At 42.5% G+C, this 16,494-nt stretch overlaps 2 protein-coding genes across 3 annotated transcripts; one reads left to right on the top strand and one right to left on the bottom strand.

The window, feature by feature from the left end:
• The first annotated feature begins 323 nt into the window (after window positions 1-323).
• Window positions 324-10,298, top strand: dusp12 (dual specificity phosphatase 12). Of its 2 annotated transcripts, none has more exons than XM_080726576.1 (8): window positions 324-477; window positions 1,256-1,519; window positions 3,445-3,558; window positions 4,782-4,900; window positions 5,726-5,813; window positions 7,452-7,543; window positions 8,474-8,553; window positions 9,907-10,298. In XM_080726576.1, exons 2-8 carry the CDS (start codon window positions 1,257-1,259, stop codon window positions 10,051-10,053), a joined length of 903 nt encoding a protein of 300 aa, XP_080582702.1. In that variant the 5' UTR covers window positions 324-477; window position 1,256; the 3' UTR covers window positions 10,054-10,298. The 2 variants fall into 2 exon arrangements, with proteins under 2 accessions (XP_080582702.1, XP_080582703.1); XM_080726577.1 differs by having other exon boundaries at window positions 472-561.
• Window positions 10,299-12,801: 2,503 nt separating this feature from the next.
• Window positions 12,802-15,891, bottom strand: LOC308284974 (eukaryotic translation initiation factor 5B-like; the record flags this gene model as incomplete). The annotated part of the gene is made up of 1 exon (XM_080725696.1): window positions 12,802-15,891. The coding sequence occupies one exon, from the start codon at window positions 15,889-15,891 to the stop codon at window positions 12,802-12,804; it is 3,090 nt and encodes a 1,029-aa protein (XP_080581822.1).
• Between the last annotated feature and the right edge of the window lie 603 nt (window positions 15,892-16,494).

Here is a 16,494-nt window from a genome sequence, read left to right as displayed (position 1 = left end):
TCGGCCTCTGGCGGCGTTTACTAAAATGACAACCTGAGATACAGACGATGAACTGATTAAACATTATTCAATCAACTGCTGCAATCAACACAGATACATAAAAGCAATTATAAACACTTTATTTATCTGAGGAAGTACGCATCTAAAAATATTGTTATGTCATAGTCACCAAGCTTGTTTGACTATATTGACTTTTTGTTTTTCACATTTACCGCATTACATGTTCTTGGCCTTCCCGGAACAAAGAATTTTAGAAATGTGTTGCTGACCGGATTATAGGACTGGCGAACCAAACAACTTCAACAAGTTGCACATGAGTTTAGTTTAGCTTTTTACCCCCTATTATTATTATTTTGCAGTATTGCGATGTTATTTGATTACACTACCTACATTTAATGAGAATTATAAATACATGAAATAGATCTAAATACGTACTGTGAAAGTTAAAGCTGAACGTGTTAGCAGAGCTACCAAAAGGTATGTTATTTAGCCTAGCTGCATATCTCACCAGCTCTCCAGTGGTACCTGTGAATCTGCATCATTAGCTTCAATCACTTCAATGTACTGTCTGATTTTTATTTTATTTTTATTAACATGTGTAGCTAACTATAGGCTATATAGTATAGAAACTACTACGTATAGTATAGAAACATAGCTCTCTCTCTGTGTGTGTGTGTGTGTGTGTGTGTGTGTGTGTGTGTGTGTGTGTGTGTGTGTGTATAGAGGCCCATACTATATACTGTATGTAAATATATATAGAGAGAGAGACATACACACATACACGATAAGTGCTTCTATGGGTATTCTTTTAATGAATTATATTTATTACAATTTCTACTGTCAGTTAAGTAGTTGTAGGTGAAATTATTGTTGTCGCTCAGACTGTCATGTTATTTTCAAAATCAGGAGGCGGCCAGTGACAGTTAACATTGCTAATAGGCCTTCTATTTCTATTGTCTTTCTCTTTTCAGATATGTATTTCTCTCTCTCTCTCTCTCTCTCTCATCTCTCTCTCTCTCTCTCTCTCTCTCTCTCTCTCTCCCTCTCTCTCTCTGTGTCTCTCTCTGTCTCTCTGTCTCTCTCTCTCTCATTTCTCTCTCTGTCTCTCTGTCTCTCTCTCTCTCTCTCTGTCTCTCTCTCTCTCTCTCTCTCTCTCTCTCTCTCTCTCTCATTTCTCTCTCTCTCTCTCTCTCTCTGTCTCTCTCTCTCCTTCCCTCGTAATGTAAATGTCTCATGTCTATTTTCATGTCTATAGCATGCTGCTGGTAGATCCTGGGCTTTTCATCGGCACTGCGGCGGACCTCAATGACAAACCGGGATTGGTTGAGGCAGCTGTCACTCACATCCTATCAGTAGACTCTGAAGATCCCACACGTCTGCTTCCTGCCGATGGAGGTTTTCACAGGAAGTGGATCAACGTTTTGGATGACGCCACTTCCGACCTCTTGAGCTACATGGATGACAGCTTCCTGTTCATCCAGGAAGCTGTGGAAGGAGGAGGGGCTGCACTGGTTCACTGGTAGGGGTCACGGGTCAAGTGTAAACTGTTTCTCCCCTCCTTTTTGATTTGATGTATCATGGTTGCGACCGTAGGTCGCACTTACTATCAAAACCTGCACAAACTGTCAGTCTGTCTGTCTGTCCGTCTGTCTGTCACACCTCACACGTCACACTATTGCCCTGCTCATATCTCCGCAACCGTTGCCCCGATCCATGCCAAATTTTGCACACACGCTCCTTGCCTGCCAAACTACAACCTCCAAGGACCCCCGGAGCTCCAGTCCCCAGATGTAAAAAATGACCAAATGTGCAAAAATGACCAAATCACCACCCCAACGGGGCTGCTCACGGGGAATTCCCGGGGACCACCGACTCCTGCTGCTCCAGAACGGATGCAAAAGTGGTGGCGCCCCCAGTGGAGGACCCCCTCCACTGCAGCTCACATAAAATGCCGTAACTCGGGCTAGGAGGGTCCGGGAGAGCCGGGGCCGGTACCTATTAGTCCGCCAAGGCAACGCGGACACCCCACCCCTCATTTCTCACATGGCCCTCTTCTAGCGCCACCATGAGGCCGATTTTTAAAACACATTTTTGGACACTGCTCCTACAGTTTTTGCCCTAAAATCACGCAAATCGCTACACAGTATGTCTACACTCATCCCATCACCATGAATCTGTCCCATATAGCGCCACCTTCAGGCCGATTTTTAAAAACACATTTTTGGACACTGCTCCTACAGATTTTGCCCTAAAATCACGAAAATCACTACACAGCATGTCTACACTCATGTCATCAACATGGATCAGGAAGATTTTGGAAAAACACATTTTTGCCCTATTTGTGGAGATAAGCGACCTACGGTCGCTTATCTCCCGATTAGGGAGTCTTACTGGTGATTAGGAGTGCCACGGTTCAGTCAGCACACGGTTCGGTTCGTATCTCGGTTTTTGGCTCACGGTTTCGGTAGAGTAAAAATTGAAAATGAAAAAATAAAGAATCCAAAATGTTCAGTTAATTTTAAAGATGGGGTGCAATCATTTGTTTCCCCCCTAAAACATGATAATCAGTTATTATGATTATACTAGGAGGAAGATTTTCTAAAAAAAAAAAGAGTACAGAAAGAGTTAAAATTATGTTTTTATGTGGTCACACCCAAAAAAATAAAGACATTCGGTTCATTCGGTATGGGATGTTCGGTTCGCTACAGGGCCGTTCGGTATACCGGTTCGGTTCAGTATTGTGGCACCCCTAATGGTGATGTACTGTACTGGTTGGTAGCCAATGGACAGAGCAGCTATTATTTAAAGATTTTTATTTTGGGGGGGCTTTTATGCCTTTATTGATAGGACAGTAGACTGACAGGAAATGGGTAGAGAGATGAGGAGTGACACACAGCAAAGGTCGTCGGGAATCTCGGGATCGGGACTCGAACCCACAACACGCTGTCAGGCTTCAGAGCCTACAGTATGTGGCATGTGCCTGGACCGGTAGGCCAGTGGGCACCAGAGCAGCTATTATTTGATGTCTTTAATTTGTGGATAGGGGCAGGTATAAATACAATTTATCTTCTTCCTGCTCCTTTTCATTTATGGAAAATTTAATGAAAAGAAAAAAGTGAAAAACTAATGAATTCATGTAAAAACCATAAATGAAATAAATAGAGATGAAATGAAATCTATTACATTTAGTCTTCGCACACAGTGAAACAAATTATATTCCTGTTATTCAGCTGTCTGCTAGCCACGGGATTGTCAATCATTGGGAGGAAATAGTTTTCTGAACTTTTCTCATCTGTCTGTTGAGCAAAATCCCTGACTAGACTCTTTGTGTGTGTGTGTGTGTGTGTGTGTGTGTGTGTGTGTGTGTGTGTGTGTGTGTGTGTGTGTGTGTGTGTGTGTGTGTGTGTGTGTGTGTGTGTGTGTGTGTGTGTGTGTGTGTGTTAGTCAGGCAGGTCGCAGTCGTAGTGCCACCATAGTAACAGCCTACCTGATGAAGAAACATCAACTGAGTTTCGCTGAAGCGTACCAAAGACTGCAGAGTGCCAAGCAAGATGTACAGTAAGAACCATTGCCTGTCTCACTGTGTGAACGTACATTAATGCATGCTCTCTATACATTCCAGTCTAAGACTTAGACTGGCCTCCTAGTATGAGTACTGATAATGGGTACAGTATTGGTTCTCATCAAAAATGTGTTTTCTAATTATATTCATGAAATTATTTTGAAAAATCATTGAATTAATTTATAATTCATTACTTATTTTTCGTGCATTTTTATTTCATGTTTTGAAATAATTAAAAACTAAATCTAGGAAACCAAAAATAAAAGGGTTATTTATTCGTGACCCATAAAATTTTTTCCGCGACCTGCAAATGGGTCCCGACCCAGTGTTTGGGAAACAGTGGACTGACTAGCTGATATGGTGAAAGATGGCATTGTATTGTGTAATTCTACACTATGAGTGGATGGATTTTTTTAATAAACGTTTTGAGTAGCCAATTATTTTTAACACCCTTTTTCTCGCCAATTTAGTCGTGCCAATTAATTCCTCCACACACATTTCTGTGTTTTCACTGCTGTCGTATCCTACTGACTCACCTGCCAGTGAGGAGCCCCCACCGGGAGGACGTTGTAGAGCAGGGTTCCCCAATAGGCGGCCCGTGGGCCATTTGCGGCCCGCGGGGGGCTACTGTCTGGCCCACACCAACCCCAGTAATAATGGTGGTATAAGAGCAGCAACAACACTAGTCGCTGTCGGGTGGAAATCTCGTATCTCCAAATGTGTACGTTCTTTCACAAATCGCACAAAAGTGGTGAAAACAGCAGATCTACAAGCACACAACGCCTCGCACCGCAAGGCGTTGTGTGCTTGTAGAATGGCTGTTTTCACTAGTTTAAATCATTTTTAAAATGATAAATTCAAAACGAACGGTTTTGGACATACAAGATTTTCATCCGACAACGACGACGAAAACTGTCGTTGGAGTAGCGGGAACGCCACCTTGCTTTATCGGGCGTCTGTGCGAACACGTGTTCAGCGGAGGGAAGTTGGGCAAGGAGGGTTATGTTTGTCACTGCAGGCAAATTTCCTACTGGGCTGGGGCAGGGAGTGTTGGGCGGGAGGAGTAGGGCGAAGGCCCTACGTGACAACAGTCACAACACAAAAACATGTGTGGAGAGGAATGAATTGGCATAACGACTACATTGGGGAGAAAAGGGGATAAAATAATTGGCTTCTACATTTTTGAGAAAGAAACAAAAAAGGATTTGATGTGTTCCAGGGTGAATCGAGGGTTTGAGGAGCAGCTCTGTCTGTATGAGGCCATGCAGTGTGAAATTGATGCCTCTAGTCCTTTATACAAACAATACAGACTGACCAAGATCACTGAAAAATACCCTGGTAATGAACACACACACACACGCACACACGCCTTAATATTTGTTCACCAGGACAGTATGAAAATGTAATTTGGTGTCACGAGAGAGTTGGCTGAGTGCATAGTTGGTCACCATACGTAGCTATTCTGTGAATGATTGGTTGATTATGTGACCGTTTTCCTCTGTGTACCCCTTTGATAAACTCCAATGTCTTGCAAGTATTACTCAATTAAATACACAACAACCGTGTTTGTTGGCTGAGTTTCATCGACGTTGTTTGACATAAGCAAAAGTGGCCAATTAAATTGCAAACGATGCTTGCACTTTTATTGGCCAATCGGCAATCAGCATAACTTTTTATCACCCTCTTTGTCCTTTTATCAGCCCCACCCAGGGTAAATAAAGGCTGGGTATGTGATAAAAGAAGATATTATTTTAACTTTATTGTTCATACATCAGGGCTGCACAATGAATCAAATTTTAATCTCTATCACGATTTTGCCTTCCCACAATTAAATGAACATGATTGACCGATACTGACATAAAATATGCACTTATATGTCATACATCGTTGTTGTGCGCCGAAAATAGCAGATCTATCTTCTTGTGACATTGTGAACTTGTAGATCGGCTATTTTCAACATTTGACAATGTTAGACAAATTAAATTCAGTTCAATGTACAGAGCTGTGTGGTTTACCAGTAGAAAACATCAGCTAGTCAGGTCCTGGTTCAAGACTCTTGTTCACTTCCATCATGCAAGTACAATGAATGAAATGAATGAAATATGGTATTTTGTTTCTATTTGTATTTTCCGTCTTGTGCGTGTGTGCGTGCGTCACATGCAGAACTGCAACAGGTCCCCAGGGAGGTGTTTGCCGCTGACCCTGCCCACTCCAGCTCTCCTGAGGTTTCCTACAGGTGCCGGAAGTGCAGGTGAGGGATAAAAACCATGAACTGAGTGAATTAACCAATTTGGAAACTTCATGGAGAAACAACCTGGCGTGATCAGTCAGTCACATTGTGCTGTGTCAGCTGACAGCTATCCTATCACTCTCTTCACATCTTTCTCTATACTGATTGGCCGTCTATTTAAAGATGTTTCTTTAAATACTCACTTACACACTGAGTTTTCTTTGCTGACGTGTATACTACTGTTGCTGCTCCGCCCCACTTGTCTTGGTTCTGCTCCAAATGCTCCCAGAATGGTGTAATGCTACAGGGAGCACGTCCAAGCCTAGCACTACCTGTATACCACCAAGTCAAACTGTACAGAGCCATCTCCAAAAATTTGAATATTGTGTAAAAGTTATTTTTCTTCTGTAGTATAATTCAAACATTGAAACTTTCATATATTCTAGATTCATTGTGCATGCAGCGAAATATTCAAAACCTTTTCTGTTTTGTTTTATGGCATACAGCTCATGACAACTAAAAATCCATATCTCAAAACATTAGAATATTACACGTGACCACTCAAAAGAAGGATTTGTAATACAGAAATGTCAAACTTCTGAAAAGTATGTTAATTAATTTATGCACTCAGTACTTGGTCTGGAATCATTTTTAACAAATGTCTTCATTATATGCGGCGTGGCATGCAGCATGAAAGTGATCAGCCTGTGGTACTGCTGAGGTGTTATGGTAGCCCAGGTTTGCTTTGATAGAGGCGTTTAGCTCATCTGTGTGGTTGGGTCTGGTGTCTCCTCATCTTCCTTTTGACAATACAATACCGATTCTCTTTGGGGTTGAGGTCAGGCCAGCGTCAGTTAAGCCCAGTAATGGCATGGTCAGTACACCACTAGTAGCTTTGGCTCTGTGGGTAAGTGCTTCTGGAAAAGGAATTGAGCATCTCTATAAAGCTTGTCAACGTACAGAAACACACAATCTCTAATCTAGATGGCTGTGTTGACTCTGAACTTGATAAAACACAGTGGACCAAGACGACCAACACCAGTAATTCAATGCAATGCTGGTTTAGCTGGGTTTTGTTATATCAAGTTCAGATGTCTCTCGTCAAGAGGAAGGAAGATGAGAGACACCAGACTCAACCACACAGCTTCTATTAAAGCAAACCTGGGCTTCCATAACACCTCAACAGTGCCACAGGCTGATCACCTCCATACCACACCCTATTGATGAAGACATTTGTTCAAAAATATTCCAGACCAAGTATTGAGTGCATTAACAAACATACATACAGTACATTGACATTTCTGTATGGTAAATCCTTCTTTTGAGTGGTCACGTCTAATATTCTAATATTTTTGAGATATGGATTTTTGATGTTCATGCACTATAAATCTAGAACATATGAAAGTTTCCTTTTTTGAATTATATTACAGAAGAAAATGAACTTTTACACAATATTTTAATTGTTTGATTTGGCTCTGTATTGCCAATGTTTTGCTACTTTTGTCTGACTTTTGTGTTTTTCATGACCAAAAATGTAGTAATGGACACAGGGGAAGGACGGGCAATGATGTCCTTCAGAGATGCACAGAGAAACAAGGGTATTTTTAATATCACAATATCACTTGTATGCATGTGTTTTATGTGTTCCCCGATCTGCAGAAGAACTCTGTTCCGTGATTCCAGTATTCTCAGTCATCCAGTGGGGAGTGGAGCCTTAGCCTTTAGTCACAAGAAGGCCAGTAACCTCACCGGTAAGAAGGCTTGACAATTATATTAACTATTGATGATCTGCAAACCAGCCAGAGTGTCTTTAGATATTAGATATACATTATCTGCTTGTGTAGATATTATGTAGGACATGGAACAAGAAGTCCGTCCACAAAATCCTGGCGGGCTGAATAAATATTTGTTATCTATTTATCTTCCATGACTGCTTTGATTTAATTTCATAGTGACATGAGCGTGATGACGTGGTCCGCCGGCCACGGTCCTCCCTTAAGCCAATTAAATTACAAATATCATCGCTGTCGGGCAGAAACCAACTATCTCTTTTAATAAATCAGTGTTTATGTCTGTGCTTGGGTTTCACAAATAGTTAACCAATGAAAAGTATTAAAAAGCGCTAAAGCAACTAAACCTCCTAACTCCATTGGATCCTCGACCTGTCATTCAAATCACCTAACTCAAACATAGTTCCCCCCCCCCCCCCCCCCCTTCTGACGTCATCGTTCTAATCAATGATGGACAAAACAAACACGTTAATGATCAAAAACCTCCTAACTCCACTTGAGCTGGATTTGGGTAAAGTTGATGACGATATAAGTGCACATTCAAGTATCTGACAATGTATAAAGTCAACATAGCAAGTTTGATGTATTGTGTTGCATGTCATTTGCTGAATAGTTAATATTTTGGACATTGTTGGTTTCTGCCCGACAGCAGATACATTCCATTTTCAATTCAGCGTGCTCTAGTCTCTCTCTCACACACACACACACACACACACACACACACACACACACACACACACACACACACACACATTGTGTAAACATTTGTTTGATCAAATACGTACAGTATGTACAGTATGTCTGTGCTGTGCATGTATGACAGGAGGCGTTACGTCACAGCATCTGTAAGAATATTTCTGTATCTAAGTTAGATCCTGTATTGTTGTTTAGGTGATGTACAATGTACGTCGTACTTCATAGAACCAGTCCAGTGGATGGAGCAGGCCTTACTGGGGGTGATGGATGGGCAGGTAAGATACACACATACTAATTATGCAGCATATTAATAAGTATAATACATAAGATCAGGGGTCTTCAACATTTTCAATAATGACGTTTCAATGCTACTGCATCTTCCTCAGTTATTCTACTGTCAATAAGAATGATTAATAGATTAATAGTTTACAGTTTACAGTTTAGGCATTTAGCAGACGCTTTTAATCCAAAGCGACTTACAATAAGCAGATAACATCACAATAATAAACAAGATAATATGTCAGAACATCAACAATATAACAAATGCAAATGGATATTTATCTAGAAAAAAACACAGTATAATCAAAGTTCTAAAAACCTAAAGACAAAAAACTAATGCTAACTAGCTTCATGTATGGTCACTGACTTTTCTGTAGTGCTAAGGGTTTAGGTGGAGTCTGAAAAGGTGAGTCTTCAGTCCACGGCGAAAGCTAGTGAGTGAGTCCGTTGTTCTAAGTGCAACAGGGAGTTTATTCCACAACTTGGGGGCCAGGAGGGCAAACTGTCTCGGACGAGTGGATTTTTGCCCTGGAGTTTTTAGCGAGGGTTCTGTCAGCATCCCTGTGTTGGCTGATCTAAGTGAGCGGGTGGGGGTGTAGGGGTTGATCAGGTTTTGGAGGTATGGAGGAGCCATACCTTTGGCTGCTTTGAAGGTCAGCATCAGTGTTTTGTATTCAGTGCGGGCCGCAACCGGGAGCCAGTGGAGGCTGCGGAGAAGGGGAGAGACATGTGAGAACTTAGGCTGGTTGAAGACCAGTCGTGCCGCGGCATTTTGGATCAGTTGGAGAGGTTTAAGTGCACATGCCGGGAGACCAGTGAGGAGAGAGTTACAATAGTCAAGCTTTGATATGACAGATGTCTGAATGAGGAGCTGGGATGCCTCATTTTAACCAATCTTTGGCCCAGTCTTGTCATTCCCACATACTTCAAGGGGTCTGATATTAACCTACAGTAGTACCCAAGAAACCAAATCCGAGTTGCTTACATGAATACCACCCGCCAGTGGTACCACTAATCAACTTTATTTTATCACATCACAGGTGTACTGTGATGTGATGTTAATCCCAACATTTTATCCTTGTTTTCTCTTATAAAATGTATTTCATAGACTAAACCAAAGAGAAAAAAACTAGTAACTGGTAAGAAAAAGAACCTCAGCAGTCAGAGAATTGTATGATGTCATTTCAGTGGTTACATATCACATTACTGGAGGCACAGCAATATACAGTGCAACAATCTGAGCACATAATCATTTATTTCACCTTTCTTTTTGCCATCAAATTAACATTTGCCTAAAAAGTGGTTGATCTCTTGTCTCTGTTCTGTTATGTGTATGTGTGCCATTTTAGCTGCTGTGTCCGAAGTGTAGCTCTAAACTGGGCTCATTCAACTGGTGTGGAGACCGCTGTTCCTGTGGCCAGTGGGTCACTCCGGCCTTCCAGCTGCACCGAAACAGAGTAGATGAGATACGTCACCTCAGCATACACAAAAGATAACACACACACACACACACACACACACACACACACACACACACACACACACACACACAGGTATACACAGTTCTGCGGCAGAAATAACACACACACCGACCTGACCCAACACACGCAGGCACGCATAACAGACATACACCAATATACAATCACACTACGTAATTACACAGCACACGATCTGTCTATTTGTTACAGATAATGTACTATATTCAATTCCTTTAGCAACTTTCACACAATGAGCCCTTATATCGACTTACCCATTTTAATAATAATAAAATTATAAAAGATATCTCTGTCATCTCTGTCAAAACTTGTAATGGTTTTTTGAGTCTAATGCATTTTTTTTAATTCTTGGATCGTAGAAGTATTTCTGTGAACTTTGGGTCTTGGTTTTACAGCAGTCTCCCCTGAGGATCCAGACATTACACAACCTCCCCATACTGACTGACTGGGGAACCTTTAACCCAGATATGAGGTTTGGCTTGCACATTGGAAGCACCACGAAATGCCTGGATGTCAAGTTGTCCATGAAGTAAAAAATATATATGTACATACTAGGGATGGGACGATACGCGATATTATCGTTTATTGTGTTAAAAAACACGATAATCGTATCATGGAGATTTAATTTATCGTGATATTGTCCTCCGTCATGCACTGGGATCAATTCACCTTTTATTTAGCTGCATATCCGGTACCACTTAAACCCTCTATAATTGGTAAAAGTTACTTATAATATATGTACTTGATAGTCTTTTTTTCACTCTCTATTAATGTCTTTTGCCAAAAAATAGCCGATCTACAAGCTCACAACGTGTCGCGTTGGGTTCATGTTTTAGATTGTAATTAGAGAAAAGAAAAGCCGAGTGCTAAAACGTTTCATTTACTGCTTTCTAATATCATTTTAGCCGTTTTAGACATTTTGATTTCAGTGGTTGGGGGCATGCGTACCAGTGGCTAAATATGTATTTTTATACACTTTTACTGTATACAGTAACACTTCTAGCCCCCATAAGTCACATCTGTTCATGAAAGATTGTGCATCTTGGGAATGGGCTTATTGTGACAAAAAATACATATTTAGCCACTTGTACGCAACTACGCATGCCCCCAACTAGAGGTCTTCACGGGTCCAATTTGAACTACCCGAACCCAAAAGGACCCGGGGGAAATGGACCCGGACCCATATGGCCCCGTCTATCATTTGGAATTTGAGAACCGTTACCCGATCAGCCCCGAGACGTGATGGATCCGATCCGAACGGCCCCGCCTGTTATTAGAAAAATTGGATCCGAAACCCGAGCAGAACGGGAGATCCGAGACCCGAACCTGTCGCCCCGAAATGAAAGAATGCCAACGTTATTATATTAAGAGTTGTATCAGACATATTTCTTACCTAACGTCGCCACGGTGCTGCTGTTGCTGTCAGCGGCGCTGTGCCTCTCGCCAAAAGATGATCTTTTCCCAGACCAGTAAGTCAATGCGGACAGTTTGTAAATACAAATAAATCCATGTTTTTATTCCTTCTTCTTTGGCTAGCAAATGCTAATGCTATCGTTTTCTGTCGCATGTGTTGTTCATTATATCTTTCTGCTTTGAGTGTCCATTTTGCTCTGCAGAGCATGACAACACGCAATGACAACTCCATTGTAAACCGTTAACCAAAACGTTACGTTAATATCTTTGATAATAATAACAATCCAACTGATACAGTCAGTGTTGTTGTGACTGAGTGAGTCAGTTCTCACAACCAATGCAACAGATTACATGCTGCATCTTTAGTGCCATCGTGTGGCGTTATCTATTTGGTGCAGTTGTTGCGTTCGCTTTCACTTCAATCTCGGCCTGTCTCGGCTCCACTCGGGTAACAGGAGATACCCGGGGAACCGGGGCAGACGGCCCCGGCCCCGGCCCGCCCCGCGGTAAAAGCTCGAAAACGGCCCCGTTACCCGGCTCGGGGCGGTTCGGATCGCGGGTAATTTCGGATCTCGGGCAGGTCCGAAGACCTCTACCCCCAACCACTGAAATTAAAATCACTAAAACGATAGAAAGCAATACATGAAAACATTTTCTCTAATTACAATCTAAAATATGAATGAACCCTTGTTGTTAAAAAACAAAGTTGTCCTTTAATGTAAAACTAGTCCTTAACGTATATTGTCTGGATGGTCGAAACTTCGTGAAACTTCACCAATCGTCATCATTAAACCTCACCAAACGTAGAGCATTAGTTCCAGACGGATGGACAGACATTCGGTCTATTAAGTTATATTAGATGTCATTTACAGACAGTCAGTCCAAACTGAAGGAATACGGGTCATTTTGAAATATTCTGTATATAAGTGGTATATTATTATATACACAATCAGATCAGATCGTCCATACATTCAGAATAAGATTTATGCACTCGCACATATAGGGTGCACTGTTAGAAGAAATGCCAATGTATGAGGCAGTTAAAAATGGCAGAATAGTAACACAGTAACACAGATTAAATAATCGAGTGGCAAAGGAGTTTAATGTTGTTAAATGCAAGCCAGAAAGTATATATTTTTTCTGTTTACAACAATGACAAGAAAAAAAAAAGTGTTCCTTTTGTGACAGAAAAAAAAAACATGTTCAGTATTTCACCCCTCTACATTCTTATTATCCCTCTGAGGGAGAGAAAGGGCCACCCACCTCCTGGCCTCAGCGTGTGTGTGGTCTCATACAGGGGTGCGTGTGATCTCTCGTCCGGCAGGGGTCAGGGTCTCAAATGATTTCAAATGTCGTTTTGAGTTCCTTGATGAGCTGCCAATCAGATTTCTTCATGTCCTCACGAAACCAGTTCTTCAAAGCATCGATGGATTCTCGACTGATCTTGCTGACGATTAAATCAGTCTCTTCAAAGTGCCGTCCGACCATCTTGGGAGACTCTCCGGGAATAGAGTCAATTTTCACACAAATGTCCTGACCTTTCTTGGCAGAGTCCATCGGCTTATGATTCACCTCAATACCGGTTACTATACCGATGTCCACAGACCCTTTGGAAGGGACACAGAGCGGGGTGCCCAGTCGCAGGATGCCTTCCTCCACAGTCACACCGATTAATATGGGATCTCTGGAGTTAAAGATGGAACGAGGAATAATCTTCATCTTCACTGGAAACACTGCTATATGTTTGAACTCTTCTTGTTTAGCCGCCTTATAGTCCTCTCTGTACTTGGTGAAGGCGTCAAACAGATGGTATATGATGTCTGCGGAGAACACCCTCACTCCTAGACTGTCTGCCATCTCCTGAATTTCTCTCTCCACTTTAACATCAAATGCCAGGATCACTGCATACTGTGGGTCGTGTTCCAGCATGGTAGAAGCGGTCATGATGTCATTCTTGTGTACAGGACCAATGTTGAATCCAGCATATGGTACTTTAGAAGCGTGTAGGAAGTCCAGTAGGGCCTCAAGTGATCCCATTGTGGAGGCCTGGACATAAACTCCCTTCTTCTCCTTTTTGGCAGCAAAGGCATTCATTGTCTCCGTAACCAGCGTTTCAAGCTCTTTCTTTAGCACAGGGATCTCGTCATCTCTGTGTGCTACCAGCAGGGGGAGTCCTGCCAGAGTCTTTTCCAAGTTTTTAGCCATAATCCTCACTCCCTGAGACGTACACACCTCCTTATGCTTCTCATACTGGTTAGTGACTCTGAGCTCCTTCATAGGAGGAGGCAGGAGAAGTCCTCTGATCTGTGTGACGATTGCTCCGTCCACTCCAGGAACGATGATGGTCTCTCCTTCTCTTAGACAACCATTTATCAGAATTACATCTATAGTGATTCCCATCCCAGGTAATGCTTTGACCTCCATGATCTGGGCGCTGAGCTCATCACTATGAACCAATGTCTTTGCTAACCTGATCTGTGAGAGTTCCACCAGCAGAGCAATAATGTTGCCTATTCCGTCCCCAGTCTTGGCCGAGGTAGGGACCAGCGACACATACGTTTTGGGATCTTTGTTTTCATGGAACAATGCAACATTCAGAGCCTCCTTATTGAACTCTAAAGTGATTTCCTTGACTTGTGTATTAAACTGATCTGTGGTGTTTCTTTGCTGATTCTTCAAGGTAGCAACGATGTCTGTCTCTGGACTCTTCTTCCAATCATACAGACAGTCAATCTTGTTGAGAGCGACTATAAAGGGAACCTTCTTCTTTCTCAATAGATTGATGGACTCCAGCGTCTGTTTCTCCAGTCCATGCATGATGTCAACAACCAGGATGGCGATGTCACACATGGAACTACCTCTATTACGTAGATTACAGAATGACTCATGTCCAGGTGTGTCTATAATCAACATACCAGGAATCTTAATTTTGTCTTTGTCAAAACCTTGAACCATCTTTGCCTGTTCTATAATGGCTTCCAGAGGAACGTTGGTGGCCCCAATCTGCTGAGTGATTCCTCCTGCCTCACCATCCTGCACTTGAGTGTGACGCAACTTGTCTAGGATCTTTGTCTTTCCTGTGTCTACGTGTCCTAGCACACACACAACAGGAGCTCTCAGCTTGTCCAGGTTGATGTTACAAATGTTCTCTGCATGTTTTCCATGTTCTCGACTGCTCTCCCGTTCGCTCTTCTTTCCTTTTTTATCCCGCTGCCCTCTTCTCCCCTTCTCCACTGCTATCTTCTCTTCCTCATTGCTCTTCTCGTTGTCTTCATCTTCACCTTCCACCTCACTGGTGTTGTCGGGAGCATTGGACTGTTTGGGCTGAGCGGGAGCAGATGTTTCCTTCACCTCAATGTGGACCTTCCTTAAATCTTTCTCCTCATCGCTGGTGACTATGGCCTCCCAATTATCATCATCACTGTTGGTTATGGCCTCCCAATCATTCACCTCTGTATCTGGTTTGTCCAGCAGCTCTGCTGGTTTGGTTACCGTCTCTGTCTCCATTTTTGCCTCTAGAGACTCAGAGACCGGTGATGACACCTCAGAAGTTTCTTTAGGTGTCTTTGTAGCGATCCTCTTCCTCTTATCTCCATACACTTGCTTCTTCTTTAACACAGAGGCCTTGGATGGCACTTCAACACCTTGAGCCTGCAGTATTTTGAGCGTAGCCTGGGCTCTGGCTCTATCTTCTTTCTGAGCCTTGGTGAGGAGCTTTCCTTCTTTTTTCAGTCTCTCCCTCCTCTCTCTCTCCTTTTGTTTCTTGTTCTCTTTCATTTCTTGTTCAAGACGCTCCTGCTCCAGTCTCTGTTGTTCCTGCTCTATAAGTCTCTTCTGTTTCTCCTCTTCCTCTCTCTTCACTCGCTCCTCCTCCTCTTTCTGTTTGGCCATTAGTTCCTTTATGAGCTTCACTGAGGATTTACTTGGTCCTTTCTTCTTGTTCTTGTCCGTCTTCTTGTCCTTCTGATGAGAATGAGACCCAGAGTCAGAGGCAATAGGGACAGGAGCCTTCTCGTCTTTCTGATCTTTGATTTTCTCCATGTCACCCCGACCCTCCTCTTCATCACCCTCTTTATCCTGGTTTCCCTTCTTCCCTTTTTTCCTGGTCTTCTCTGGTTTGGGAGGCACCACACTCTCCACTTTTGTGGTGTGTTTGTTGAGCGTTCCTCCCTGTGTTTCCAGAGATAACTCGTTTAACTCCTTTATGATATCATCCTCTTCAAAAGGATCGTTTTTCTTGGCGCCCTTTTTCTTTTTTCCTTTGGTCTTCTTGGCTGCTTCTGCACCCTCGATCTCTGCAGCTAAAGCCTCAATGTCCACACAATCGTCTATTTTCTGTTCCTTGCCCATTTCACCCTGACCCTCTTCATCAACCTCCTCATCCCGGTTTCCCTTCTTGTTACCCTTTCCTTGTTTCTTGCCCATTTCGATAGAAATACAAATCTGTATTAGTCAACAGCTCTCTAACTCACCTACTCACAATGAAAGAACAAGTCAACAAAAGAACTAAAGACCCACTGTACAACACTTTATACTGGATGACTGAGTTCTTGACTGACGTCACAAATCTGATGTTGTTTAATTGATTGGCCACTGGAATATAAGCTGTTCTGTACTTGTATAACCTCAACCCTGTAATGCACAATCACGGCCACTGTATTCTGATACAGTATGTATGCTGCGGTGATGTCACATGAATTCATAATAGTTGTATGACAAATAGATGTTCAGGCTTGACACCTGTATTCGCAGGCCTCCCCACAACCTGATAATTGAGTTTCAAGTGGACTCCATATGTGGTGTGTTGAGCTTTCTCGAAGTTTTCCCTATTTTTAGCGAATGTCTGTCCACCGTCTGTCTGTCTGCATGCTGACATCACTGATACTACACAGTGCCATCACCATGGTAACAGCCACATGCTGACACAATGCCCAAATTTGGAGATGAGCATGGTGACCAATGGTGAGCAATACTTGTACATTGACTCAGGTGTTTCAGTTGAGTCCCGGATGTCTGAGAGAATTAACA

Source organism: Nannobrachium achirus, assembly GCF_963921795.1.
Source record: "Nannobrachium achirus genome assembly, chromosome: 5".
Lineage (NCBI taxonomy): Eukaryota > Metazoa > Chordata > Actinopteri > Myctophiformes > Myctophidae > Nannobrachium > Nannobrachium achirus.
The sequence above is the reverse complement of the archived record's forward strand: the minus strand, read 5'-3'. Positions and strand labels throughout refer to the sequence as shown.